General features: G+C 39.5%; 1 protein-coding gene across 50 annotated transcripts in view; it reads left to right on the top strand.

Annotated features, from left to right (window-relative positions):
- The first annotated feature begins 876 nt into the window (after positions 1–876).
- Positions 877–14,465, top strand: part of DOCK7 (dedicator of cytokinesis 7) — a 239,316-nt gene continuing 225,727 nt past the window's right edge. For all 50 annotated transcript variants that reach the window (XR_013520145.1, XR_013520144.1, XR_013520143.1 and 47 more), the window contains exon 1: positions 877–1,009. Coding sequence is in view for 37 of the 50 variants with exons in the window: in XM_078332070.1 (XP_078188196.1) it covers positions 972–1,009 (38 nt within the window). In the remaining 13 variants the exon portion in view is untranslated. The remainder of the gene's footprint in view (positions 1,010–14,465) is intronic.

The raw sequence follows: 14,465 nt of genomic DNA, 5'->3' as shown, positions 1-14,465 counted from the left end.
ATTATGGACAAGGTCAGTTTCAGTGGTTAACACAGTGATTATTTAACAGAACATCAAAATGGGGGAGAACGTTAGAGAGCACTTGGATTATGTATAAATGAAAGAGGCAGAGAAAGCGAGACTCAAAAGGGGGAAATCATACAGAAACAAATGTCCTTAAAAGAAAAGAACAAGTTCTGGGTTTGAGCCTCAGTGGAAGAGTTTACCATCTGGGGCCAGTCACTTAGCTTTTCTGAGCCAATTTCCTTCCTTCTAAAATGGGGATAGTAACGATCTACTTCAAAGTGCTCATGCTTGAAAAACTTTAATCCAGTGGCTAAGCACCAGAAGTCAACTATTACTATTGTTACCTCTCCAGGAGCAAGGTATTTTCTGTCCCTTTCTCTATAAGAAAAACCACTGTTTCTCCAGTTAGACCCCATTCATGAGGCCGAAGCAGAAACCAAAGTGCTTTAAAAAGCTCGGAGACGGGTGTTGCAGACACATGAACCCAGTCATCCAGGGCGGTGAAGCACAGCCCCCTCGGCAAAGCCCACCTTCCCTTCCATTTCGGGAAAGCCAAGCTCCCCCTACGCGTTCGGTTAACTTATTTTCTTGCCTCGCCAGGTCGCTGGGCTCTCTCTAGCTTCTCTCTGCGACCTCTCGGTCTTGCAGGCCCCGCGGCAGTGAAGCGACTAGGGCTGGCGCCTGGCTCCCTCAGCGTTCCATTCTTCTCCCCGGCTCCCGCCGGCCGCAGCCGCCTTCCGAAGCCGGGGCTCCCGCCGGGATTGACGCGCTGGGGGAGGAGCGGTTTCTTGGTGCGCGCCTCTAAGGAGCATTACGGCAGGGCTCGTTCCCGGCTCCGGCCGCCAGCCCCAGCCTCCCAGGTCCGGAGCCGGGACTGGCGGAGGCCGGGAGGGAGGGAGCACGAGCGAGGAGGCACGCGCCCGCCGGTCCGCGCCCAGCCCGCCGCCGCCGCGGCCTCAGCAGCCATGGCGGAGCGCCGCGCCTTCGCCCAGAAAATCAGCAGGTAAATATCCGGCGTGGGGCGCGCCGTAGCCGCCCGAGGAAGAGCCGCGGAGTCTTCCCGGGCCGGGCCTAGGAGGCGAGTGGGTGTGGCGGGGCCGGCGCCAGGATCCCGCGGCCTAGCCCGCGGCGGGGCGGAAGGGGTTCGCGGTGGCTGCGGCGGTAGCGGAGGCCTCGCGCCGCCCTCGAACACGAGCCTTCTTCCCGCGCCCGCCGCTGTGCCTTGGCCGGGAGCGGAAAGGGCCGCGGTCGCCAGCGCTCCCGCCTCCGCTGGCTCCTCTGCGGCCCGGGCCTGGATTTTCGCGGCGGTTTTTGGAAGGGCGGGTGGAGGAGCTCGTCGACCGCTTCTCAAATTCTTTGTGTTCCCACCCCCAGACTGGTCGGGGGCCGCTGCGGGGTCGCTCCCCCACTCTCTCCGCCCACCCCCCGTTGGTCCCGAGAGGGTGCGGGGTCCGCCCTCCTCTCCACCCCAACAAAAGGAGAGGCGCGCGGCGGCTTGGGGCGGGTGGGAGGCCGCCCCTCCTTCACGCGTCTCGCTCTTCCTGAGAAATCTGACAGGAACCCTCTTTTAACCCTGGGCCGGGTTTTAAATGGGCTTGTGCGTCCTGGATTGAAACCGTGTGGCCAGAATGAAAAGTTGAGAGCTGCGGGCTTCACCTTCGGTGTCCAGCTGCCGAATCCTCGACGGATTGCAGGCTGAAGCTCCATCTGAGTTCGCATGTGAATTTTAACTGTGCGCCTGTGTTTCTCCGAGCACTCGAGGAAGATGGATGATAGGCAGTGTTTTTTACACATTGGCTTTCTCTCATATGTTAGCAGTCTTGAAATAAAGCAAGTGATCAAGGTGTAGGTTTCAAAGCCTTTCACCTACTTGTGGTTGGTTGCCACCTTTCTCTCACCTGCCAAATAAAAATTGAATGACAGCGGATTCTAATATTTGTAGAATTTCTTTGTGGAATGTACTTACGGATAAGACAGTAGATATTTTTGTTTTAATAAAATTATATTTGTGTGAATTATAATGTCCCAAGAAAAGAAACATTCAAATTAATTACTTTTTTTGTTTCTGGACAGTTGTATTTCTGGGGCTCTGAGTCCTTTTAGTTTGCTGACATTTCTTAAAAATTTTTGGGCCTGGTGCAGTGGCTCATGCCTGTGATCCCAGCACTTTGGGAGGCCGAGGCAGGAGGATCACTTAGGCCAGGAGTTCAAGACTAGTCCGGGCAGCATAGCGAGATCTCCACCCCCATCTCTACCAAAAAATAAAAATAAAAATTTAGCCAGGTGTTTTGTTGCACCTGTAGTCCTAGCTACTTTTGAGACAGAGATTTTTGTTTTTTTCTTTCCAGCGTTAAAGCATGTTGTTATATTTTTTTCCCTAAGGGACAAAATAGCATGTGTGTAAGAGCCTGGGCTCTACTGTCAAGACTCTGACATGGGTTCAAATTCTATTACTTTCTAACTTGGGACCTTGGCCAAATTGTTAGGCCAAATTTCAGTTTCCTCATCTGGCAAATGAGAATATTAATAGTTCTCAGCTCATAGTGTAGTTGTGAACATTAAATGGCATAATTTGTGTAATGTGTGTAGCATAGTACATGGCCTATACTACCTGTCATCAAACACTTGTAGTAATTAGTTTCTTCCAGGGAATTGTGACGAGAGGAATTTTTTTTTTTTTTTTAGTAAAATGACTAAAAAATGATGGTGATGATATTAAAAAATGTTACTACTTGACATGCATTCCTAGTATTAATTTCTCTCAGAACCAGAAGTTTATCTCTGAAAATATTGTGCTGATAAAGCAAGTGCACATTAGAGAGTTGGATATGAAATTGTATGTTTATTAGTGGAGTTTGCCACTAATAAACCACAAGGACAAACCATAAGAAAAAAAGATAATCAGTTGTGCAAAACGACACAAAATGCAAAGAACAGCTTTTTAAGAGGCTATAAAATTAAGTTAGGTAATGTGAATGAAGAGATGTGTACTGATTGGACAGACAGGAGGTAGACATGGTAGTGATTGGTAATTGGACATTCACGGTGAAGAAGATTGAGGAGTCTGGGAATGACATCCTCAGTGGGGCGATCAGGTGGATGATGATGGCAGTCTTTGGGGTAAGAAAGTACAGGAGGAAAAAGGCTTTGAGATTCAGAGATACAAATGGAAAGACGATGATTCAGTTTTGGACATGTTAATTTTGAGGGGCTCATGAATCATTCAGAGAGAAGTATCTATTTGGTTTTGGTGCAGGTTGGAGGTACAGAAGAGAGATTGGGCTGGAGATCTAGATTTGAGAATATCAGCAAGTAGATTGTATTTGCCGGTGGGTGGGTGGTTTGATGAGATTGTCCAGTGAGAATGTGCAGACTTAACTTGCAAGGAATGCCAAAGACAGAACTGCTATGGGTAATGAGTTATTAACTGCTTATTGTGAATGAAAGGTTCTTCCTCATTATCAAATATGATTGAATAATACTTATGAATCAATCTGTGTTCTGCCTTTTAGTTTTCTATTAGAGGAAGTATAGCGCAAATTCTGGATATGAATTTCCTGGGTTTGGCATCCCAGCACAGCCAGTCATTGAATAAACATGGCTGAGTTACTTGACCACGCTTCTGTCTTATTTTCTCTATTTAGAAAATGAGGATGATAGTAGGATTTAACCTTATAGAGTTGTGAGGATTAAATAAATTGATACCTCTAAAGTGCTTAGAATGGTGCTATGTGTAATGCCTAGTAAGTATCAACTATTTTTTACTACAATATTTATATTGTGGTTTAGGACCATTTGTTTGAAACGATAATTCTTTCCATAGTGTGCATATATGAAATTTGTTGCTCTGTGAAAAGCCTGTTCCTGTTTGAAACCTTATTTCTTTTTAAAGCTTTGTGATTGTTCAGAAACCTTTACTTTAAAAAGAATTATAACTATCTCGTTTTTGTCTCAGTTATTTTTTAGCCCTTTGCATTTAATGCGGTTATTTTTTGAGGCTGTGATTTGGTGATTTCTGAAGGCTCTTTATTCTTCTATCACTAATTATACTGTTTACTTCAGCTCACCTAGAAAAGCAGCATGTATATTTTGTTTATATCTAGTAGTTGCCTTTTTATATGTCTGTTCCCTTAACTTTTTGAGGATAAGGCCCATGGATTTATGGAATGTTGACTGTTTGTAGACACATCGTCTAGGATTTTGTTGGGATTATTTTGTCCTGTCTCTAGATACTCAGCAGTGGACATTTGTGTACACTTAAAGCACTTTTTACTGCATTCTCATCTTCATAACCCAGAGAGGCAGAAGAATGTTCTAAAGAATATAGGTTCTGGGATCAGATTGCACAGGCAGGTTGAAATTCTGCATACACCACAGAAAAATGGAGATAACAGCCTCTATATAATTAATGTGAGGATTAAGTGAGTTAAGTGTGTAAGTGAGCTAATACAGTTCTAATAATGCATTAGTACTGTGCCTGTAACATAAACATTCAAAAATATTAGCTACTGCTATTATTGTTTTTATATTACTGTTATTATTGTTATTTTCTAGATGGGGAATTGAGGCCTAGAAAGAGCAATTTTATTTGCCTAAATCAGGACTCAAATCCTACTTCTCTGATTTCAGAATTTTTTTTTTTTTAAGACGGGTCTTGTTCTGTTGTCCATGCTGGAGTGCAGTGGTGCAATCTTGGCTGACTGCAATCTCTGCCCCTGGGTTCAAGTGATTCTCCCACCTCAGCCTCTGGAGTAGCTGGGACTACGAGCACCATGTCTGGCTAATTTTTGCATTTTTTTGTAGAGATGGGGTTTGCCATGTTGCTCAGGCTGGTCTTGAACTCTGGGGCTCAAGGGATCTGCTCACCTTGGCATCCCCAAGTGCTGGGATTACAGGCATGAGCTACTGTGCTTGGCTTACTCGTTATTTGACTATATTTTCTTTCTGCAGAATATTTTCTGTGGGTAGTTGCAGGTTTCCTAACAGTGTCACTGCTACTATCCCAAATGTGATGCCTGCTTTCTTAGTCCTTCCTTTGTTAACCAAGTATCATTTTGCTGTGTAAGCAGCCAAATTTAATGAAAGGTTTCCATCAGATCTTTATTTCTGAGGAAACTCTTACATGAGTGGGATTTCCTGCATGTAGACTTATTTAACACCTCAGTTGTTTTTAGTCTTATATATGTTAGTAACTTTGGACAGATGGGCCCAGTCTTTCAATCTACATAATCTACTTTGTTCAATTCATAGTTCCGTATATTACCAATATTTCAGTGCTGCCTGTTTTATCTTGCTGGACACATATACTTCCCTGATCTTTTGTTGTACTCATCTCACTAATTCTTAATGCTGAATATCTAACTTGCTTCTCTGAATGTTAGAGAGAGACTAGAACATTCCAGAGTTGATCTTTATGTCTTAATATCTTGCCATTTGAGATGAGGTTTACCTTAAATCATTTCTCTTATTTAATACTTTTGTTTCTCTACCTCATCTTACTGAAAAGTTTGGGACTACCATTAGTCCTTCATTTTAACCTTTGCATACTACTCTCCCAATATATGATTTAATCATCTTTCCCTTGAGCCCGAAAGGTCTCTTGTTCCTAAAGCTTACCCATTTTATTATACTTTGAAATTCTATCTTGCCGTCTCTCTGAGTCTTGATCCCACAACTTTCCCTGTTCTGACATCTTCAATCTACTCCTTTTAGTGGACCTTTCCCTTAAACCATAAGATACCTTTCTCATAATAAAACAAAGATCTGTTGAGTGTTCTGGTGTTTTCAGCTGCCAACCAAACATTCCTTTTCCTTTCCTTGTCACATTTCTCCCATGTATGTGGTATAGTCATTGCTACTTCCTGTTAATTCTCTTCCTTATCAATTCTTGGGCTATATAGTTATACTTACCTTATGTGTACCTGACTTATAGAGCTCTTGAGGGCTAGGAACCTTTTATTTTTTTCTTTTCCTCAGCACTGATTTTATGAGCTATTCTTTTTTTTATTAAAGTTACATTTCTTATGTTCCTCCACCCCCTTCTCTATTTTTATACTGTTTTTCTGAGCTCTTTGATGGCAGGTCTGGATCTTGACTTTTTATCTCTAGTGCTTCACACAGATCCTATGGATGCCTGACACCTAAAGTGTTTAAATGAATGCCATCCAGCAATGTTGGAGCATCCTTCATTATTTCACTTCTAGATGACCATAGAAAGCTACTAGCTAATCTTGTCTTTCTCTCTTCTCATTCAAGTGTGTTGCAGATTAAATCTCCCTAAAACACAGCTTTCATCATGGCATTGTGCAGTTCAAGAATATAAGTGACTTCTTATAGTGCTAAAGCCAAACCCTTGCTTGGATCTGTGTGTGTGTGTGTGTGTGTGTGTGTGTGTGTGTAAAACAGAGGCTCACAGCTCACACTGTCACCAGGGCTGGAGTGCAGTGGCGCAATCTCAGCTGACTGCAACCTCCGCCTCCCGGATTCACGCAATTTTCCTGCCTCAGCTTCCTGAGTAGCTGGGATTACAGGTGCATACCACCCCCCCCAGCTAATTTTTTGTAGTTTTAGTAGAGACAGGGTTTCACTATGTTGGCCAGACAGGTCTCGAATTCCTGATCTCGTGAACCACACCTGCCTTAGCCACCCAAAGTGCTGGGATTACGGGTGTAAACCACTGCACCCAGCCTTGGATTTTAAGGTTATCTGTAATTTGGTCCTCCTCTTGTTGACTTATTCTATCGTTTACTTATTGTCCTCCAGTCAGTCTGGTGTTTTCACTATACCCCCACAAATGCTATGCTCATTTACATCTCTAACTGTTCTGATGTTTTTTCTTTTAGATATATTCTTCCTTTTCTTTCCTAAATCTTGCCTCTTCTTCGGACTACTCCAGTCCACTATTCTGACTTTCGGGATAACCATTTCCTTGCTTTCTTAATCTTACCATCTGTGAATGCATTACTAAGCAAAATGTTTTTTTCTCCTTTTGAAGTCATTTGGGTGGAATTGTATTGTGTATATGCTTTTCTGTCTTGCTTCTTTGCACAGAATTATAATTTGGTAGATTAATTCATGATATTCTGAGTAGTTGAAGTTCATTCATTTTCATTGCTTTGTAGCATTTCATTGCATAAATATACCGCATTTTATCCATTCTATAGTAGGCGAACATTTAGATTCATGTTTTTATTATTACAACATTTCTATGAACATTCCTATACTAATATTCTGGTATGCATATGCATGAGTTTCTCTAGAATATAGCCACCTGTGCAATTGCTGGGTCATAGATAGCAATCTTTATTGGTACAGCAATGCTTATTAGTTAGGTAGTGCCAAACTGTTTTCTAAAGTGGTTGTAGAAATTTACAGTGTCACAACAATGTTGCTTTGTATCATTGCCATCACTTGGTATGGCCAGCTTTTTCATTTTTGCCACAATCTGGTGGATGCACCGTGCTATCTCATGATAAGTTTTAATTTTTAATTTATAACTAATGAGGTTGAGCTCTGTTTTGTATGTTTATTGATTATTTGAATTTCTTCTTTTGTAAATTGCTTATTTAACTCTTTTGCTGTTATCCTTTTCCTGCATTGTTTTTTCCCTTTGGGTTTTTTTTTTTAAATTGATTTTGTGTGAGTACTTCACATACAGTCTGTGTATTAGTTGTTTATTGATTATATGTATAGCAAATGTTTTAATGGAGTCTTATGAAAGCTCTATGTTCTCAGTTTTAATGAAGTTTAATTTATTGTCTTTTTTTTAATGGTTATTACTTTATGGGTCTTAATAAATACTTTATTACCCTGAGATACTAAGATATTCATTTTATCATAAATTTGTAGTTACCCTTTTTAAATTTAGGTTTATATTCCACCTTGACTTGATACGTGTATGGTGTGAAATTTTAATTTTTTCTGGATGGATTATCCTTTCCCCATTAATCTGCCCTGCCATCTCTATTGTAGATTAAAAAAAAAAAAAAAAACACAAATGTAATTTTTGGCTGGGTGTGGTGGCTCACGCCTGTAATTCTAGAACTTTGGGAGGCTGAGGTGGGCGGATCATGATGTCAGGAGTTGGAGACCAACCAGGCCAACATGATGAAACCCCTACTAAAATACAAAACCCCTACTAAAAATACAAAAATTATCTGGACGTGGTGGTGGGTTCCTATAATCCCAGCTACTTGGGAGACTGAGGCAGGAGAATCACTTGAACCTGGGAAGCAGAGGTTTCAGTGAGCTGAGACTGCGCCATTACACTTTAGCCTGGGTGACAGAGTGAGAATCCATCTCGGAAAAAAAAAAGTAATTTTTTAATTTAATTTTTTCAATTTTTATTTTTTCCACCTAGATTTAAGAAGAAAAATAATTTTTAATATTCGTGGGCATAGTATGCATATATATTTATGGGGCACATCAGCTATTTTGATACAGGCATACAATGTGTAATAATCACATCAGGGTAAATGGTGTATCTATCATCTCAAACATTTATCTTGTGTAACAAACAATCTAATTATATTCTTTCAGTTATTTTAAAATGTACAATGAAATTATCTGTTGTAGATTATATATCTTTATTTATGGGTCTTTATCTGGGATCTCTATTTTGTTCTATTTGTCTGCTTATACAGTATATATTTTTTACAAAATATAAATAATCTTAGTTATAATCAGCCTTGGCACTCAGTAGAGCAACTCCTTCCACCTTTAAAAAAAATATTGACTGCTTTTAGCCCTTTGAATTCCCATGTAAATTTTAGAATTCCCATGTAAATTTTATTTTATTTATTTTTTTTGAGACGGAGTTTCGCTCTTGTAAGCTGGAGTGCAATGGCGCGATCTCGGCTCACCGCAACCTCCGCCTCCTGGGTTCAGGCAATTCTTCTGCCTCAGCCTGCTGAGTAGCTGGGATTACAGGCACACGCCACCATGTCCAGCTAATTTTTTTGTATTTTTAGTAGAGACGGGGATTCACCATGTTGACCAGGATGGTCTCGATCTCTTGACCTCGTGATCCACCTGCCTTGGCCTCCCAAAGTGCTGGGATTACAGACGTGAGCCACCGCACCTGGCCCATGTAAATTTTAGAATACCAAAAACAAAACAAAACAAAACCCCTTGAACCCAAAACTCTTAGAATTTGATTGGGACTGCATTGAATATATGTTAATTTGGGGGAGAAATGACATCTTATAATATTGAGTTTCCACTCTGTGATCCATAGTGTATCTCTCCATTTATTTAGGTCTTCTTTATGTTGTACAATGAAATTTTATAATTTTCTGTTAGGTTCTTGCATATCTTTTGTTAGATTTATTCCTAGTTGTATAACAATTTTGTATGCAGCTACCTTGCTAAACTCTTGTTTATTTTAAGAATGTGAATTCCTTATATTTTCTGTGTAGATAACCATATGATCAGGAAATCATCATTTTTTTTTGTTTCTTCTTTCTCAAACCTTATAACTGACTTACTATTTTTTATCCTGCTCTGTAGACTATTATTTTATATTACTGTGTAGATTGCTACCATTGCTGTTCAACATTGTATTAATATTGAACATTCTTACATTCTTTTTTTGTTTTTTAGTTTTTATTTATTTATTTTTATGAGATGGACTCTTGCTCTGTTGTCCAGCTTGGAGCATAGTGGCGTGATCATAGCTCACTATAACCTTGAATTCCTGGGCTCAAGCTGTCCTCTCACATTAGCCTCCTGAGTAGCTAAGACTACAGGTGTGCACAACCATGCCTGGCTAATTTTTAAATTTTTTGTAGAGATGGGGTCTTGCTATGTTGCCTAGGCTGGTCTCAAACTGCTAGCCTCAAGATATCCTCCCACCTCGGCCTCCCAAACTGCTGAGAATACGGGCATGAATCTCTGTGCCTGGCCTTCCTTGTTTTATTTATGATCTCAAAGGGAAACCACTCTGTGTTTCACTGTTAAGCCTAATGATAGCTGACAGGTTTTTGTAGATACCCTTTTAGTCTGGGTTTCCTAGAAAACAGAGCCTGTGATAATAATTGAGAATTGATGCTTTATTTGGAGCTTTTCTTCTTCATTCCAGTCAACTCAATCTCTTCAGAGTTAACTCCTCTTTATTTTGGGGTTGCATCATTTGGACCCATGTGGCAAACACGCTGGGTTGCATCATTCGGACCATGTGGCAAACACTGCTTTTTTTCAGTGGCTTTTTACAGGGGATTTTCTTTTTTTTTTTTTTCTGGGGTTACAAGTGACAGATCAGATTATTTTGCACACACACAAAAAGTGTTGACTCATGTAACTGAGTATATTGGGTTCAGGGATACAGTTGATGTCAGCAGCCTCTTATCTTCATATCTTGGGTAGGTTTTCTACAAAATGGCCACAATGAGATTTGACAGTGCTAGGCTCAAATTTTACCAGTTTAGTTCTGGCAGAAAAGATCCAAGGACTCAATTATTGATGTGACTTGGGTCACATGTCCTTCCTTGAACCAATTACTATGTTTAGGGGTATAGGAGAGTCTGACCACTGTGGGTCACTTGCCCTTCTCTATGGCTTGGGGGAAAAACGTGTTAGCCCCACTCACATCTTACAGAATGAGTTCCTTACCAAAGAAGGGTTTCTAACCTAAAGAAGGAGGATGAGAGTGCTGGTCATAGCAAAACAACCGATGTTCTTTAAAATTAGTCATTTAAAATTGTTCCACATCACTATAATTACTTTAAATATGTGGTAGTATAGACAGCTATCCTACCTGCTATTTAAATGGAACTGGTGAAATGCAAAGAAATTCAAGGAAAACCAGTGTAACCTGATGCTAGCTAGCTGTGGCTTCCCTGTCCCTTAACTTTCTAAAGTTTTGCTCAGTTCTTAGTACCAACTGATAGCCCTCCCAAGGTTGTCTTCCTGGTTTTTCTTTTTGACTTTTGTCGTTCTCATTTTTTCTTCAGCATCCGTATGCTTTCATCATTATGGGCTATTCCTGGTTTGCCCTGCAATGCCAGAAAACAACTAACTCCTTCATTCATACCAACCATTTAATAATTTTCATAATTACTAATGATACAGGATTGTGGTAGAGTCTCAGGGTGCAACATTTTCTTAGTGACTACATTCCAGCTTTTCTTTTTCTGTCATCATCATTCTTTCTCTGACCAATAAACAGTTTGTTCCCCTTATCTTTGCAGAGCAGTTCCAGCCATACCCAGACCCTTAGGAAAAAATCCCAGCTTTATTTAGGTATACATTATATATCATAAAATTCATTCATTTTAAGTTTGCAATTAAATGATTTTTAGTGAACTTAAGAGTTGTGAAACCATCATCCACAATCTAGTTTTAGAACGTTTCCATCACCCCAAAAAATTCCTTGTGCCAGTTTGCAATTCCCTGTTTTGACCCGAAGCCCTAGGCAACAATGAATCTACTTTTTGTGTCAAATCTCTCAGTTTGCCTTTTCAGAAGATTTCACAATAAAGAGAATCATGCAATAAGTGGCCTTTTATGCCTGATTGCTTTCATTTAGCATAATGTTTTCATGGTTCATCTGTGTTGTAGCATGTATCAGTATTTCACTCCTTTTATGGCTGAATAATATTCCATTGTATGTAGCACATTTTGTTTATCCATTCATCAGCTGGTGGATATTTAGGTTGTTTCTACCTTTTGGCTTTTGTGAATTTGCCAATGGGAATACAAGGTTTTGTTTGAAGACTTGTTTTCAATTCTTGTGGGTATATACATATCTAGGAGTGGAATTGCTAGGTCATACCTTGATTTTATGTTTAGCTTTTTGAGGATCTGCGAAAATGTTCCATAATGACTACCATTTTGGATTCCTATTAGGAATGTATGAGGGTTGTAATTTCTCCACATGCTTGCTAAAACTTGTTGTCCTCTTTGATTATAGACATTCTGGTGAGTGTGAAGTAGTATTTTATTCTTATTTGGATTTGTGTTTTCCTGATTATTAGTGGCCTTTTTTATGTGCTTATTAGCCACTCACATATCTGCTCTGGTGAAATACCTATTCAGATCTCTTACTCATTTTTATGGATTGATTGATTGATGAGACAGGCTGTAGTTCAGTGGTGCGATAATAGCTCACTGCTGCTTCAAACTCTTGGGCTTAAGCCATCCTCCCAGCTCAACCTCTTGAGAAGCTGGGACTACAGGCCCACGCCACCATATCTAGCTAATTTTTTTTGGAGACACAGACTCTCACTATGTTGCCCAGGCTGGTCTTGAACTCCTGGGCTCAAGCTATCCTCCCGCTTCATCCTCCCAAAGTGCTAGGATTACATGCATGCACCACCATGCCTGGACTCTTACTCATTTTTCAGTGGGATTATTTATCTTGTTTTTAAGTTGTAGGAGTTCTTTATGTGTTCTGGGTAAAAGTCCTTTTTTTAGATATATGATTTATAAACAATATTTCCTTGTTTGACTTGTCCTTTCATTTTTTTAAAGTGATGTTTGAAGCACAAAAGTTTTCAATTTTAATGAAGTCCAATTTCATCAATGTTTTTCTTTTATGCATCAGGATTTTGGTATTGTAGCTAAGACTTTTTGCCTAAGCAATTGTCATGAAATTGTTTTCTATTTTCTGCTAAAATTTTATAGTTTTAGTTCTTATATTAAGGTTTATGTTCCATTTTGCATTAGTTTTTACGCATGGTTTGAGATAAAGTTCTAAATTTATATTTAGTTTGTGGGTATTCAATTGTTGCAACATTGTTGAAAAGAATATTTTTGTCCAATTGAATTGCTTTGGCACCATTGTCAAAAAAATCAGTTGACCATAAATGGAAGAGTTCACATTTTTTTTTTTTTTTTTGAGACGGAGTTTCGCTGTTGTTACCCAGAGGAGTGCTCACCGCAACCTCCGCCTCCTGGGTTCAAGCAATTCTCTTGCCTCAGCCTCCTGAGTAGCTGGGACTACAGGCGCGCACCACCATGCCCCCCTAATTTTTGTATTTTTAGTTGAGACGGGGTTTCACCTTGTTGACCAGGATGGTCTCAATCTCTTGACCTCGTGATCCACCCGCCTTGGCCTCCCAAAGTGCTGGGATTATAGGCATGAGCCACCGGGCCCGGCCAAGAGTTCACTTCTTGATAGTTCTGTTTCATTTATCTGAATGTCTATCCTTATCCCAGTACAGTGCTGTTCTGTTTACCATTGCTTTAAAGTAAAATTTGGAATTCATAAGTTTGAATCCTCTAATTTTTTGCTTTTTCAAAATTGTTTTGTCTTTTCTGGATTTTTTACATTTTTATATACGTTTTAAGATCAATATCAATATAAAGTATGCCAACTTCTGCAAAATCTTGTTGGGATTTTGATAGAGATTGCATTGAATCTGTCGATCGGTTTGGGGAGAATTGCCATCTGAACAAAATATATTGAGTCTTTCAATCCATGAAAATGAAGGGTCTATTTGTTTAGATCTTATTTAAGTTCTCTCTTCAGCATTTTGAAGTTTTCAGTGTACAGGTCTTATACTTCTTTTGTATAATTTTATTTCTAAAGATTTTATTATTTTTGATCTTTTGAATGAAATTGAAAAATGTTTTTGGTTTGTTCATTGCTAGTATATAGGGATACAGTTGATTTTTGGATATTAAACTTGTATCCTTCAACCTTGCTGAACTTGTTTAGTAGTTCTGATAGTTTTTTGTGGGTTCCCTAGAATTTTCTGTATATTGGATAATTTTTTGTGAGTAAAGACAGTTTTATTTTTTCCTTTTTAATCTAAACGCCATTCCTTCCTTCTTTCCTTCCTCCCTCCCTCCCTCCCTCCCTCTCTTCCTCCCTCCCTCTCTCCCTCCTTCCCTCCTCCAGTACAAGGTTGAATAGAAGTGGTAAAGAGAAATGCATTCAGACTTTTAGTTAAGTATGATGTTATTTCTAGGCAGATGTTATAAAAAAGGAAAGGTGGGGACAAGGATTTGAGAAGTACGTAAGAGTTAGAATAAACACGATTTAGCAACTAATTATATGCACTTTACACGAGGATATAATTTTGTATGTTTATGGGTAAGGCAGCCCTGGGTTTATTTTTATGGAGTAGGGTGGAATTTAAGATAAATTTATCTCCTTTTAGGAGGATTAACTTTTTGCAGTAGATATTTTTCTTTTCCATCTCTTTTTAATTGCCAGTTTCAGGTCAGTGTTAAAATTTACAGATGCTAAATTTTTGAATTCTTTTTTTAATGTAGTAATAAGTTACATGAAGTAGGGAGCGATATTATCACCAGGTTTTAGTTAATGAAATGGAGATTTATATTGAAATGCTGTTGATCACAGTGATAGAGACATCCAAGTCTCCTTAATACAGTGCTTTCTAATGTAAAAATAATTTTGAGTAATGTTATCCCAAAATAGTGTCAAATGGGATATATGAGACATCTGACATCTTTTTTTTTAATCCTTTTCCCCTACCAGAAAAGGAAGTATATTT

Source organism: Callithrix jacchus, chromosome 7 (assembly GCF_049354715.1).
Source record: "Callithrix jacchus isolate 240 chromosome 7, calJac240_pri, whole genome shotgun sequence".
In the NCBI taxonomy this organism is placed as follows: Eukaryota; Metazoa; Chordata; class Mammalia; order Primates; family Cebidae; genus Callithrix; species Callithrix jacchus.
This window is presented reverse-complemented; position numbering and strand designations above follow the sequence as displayed.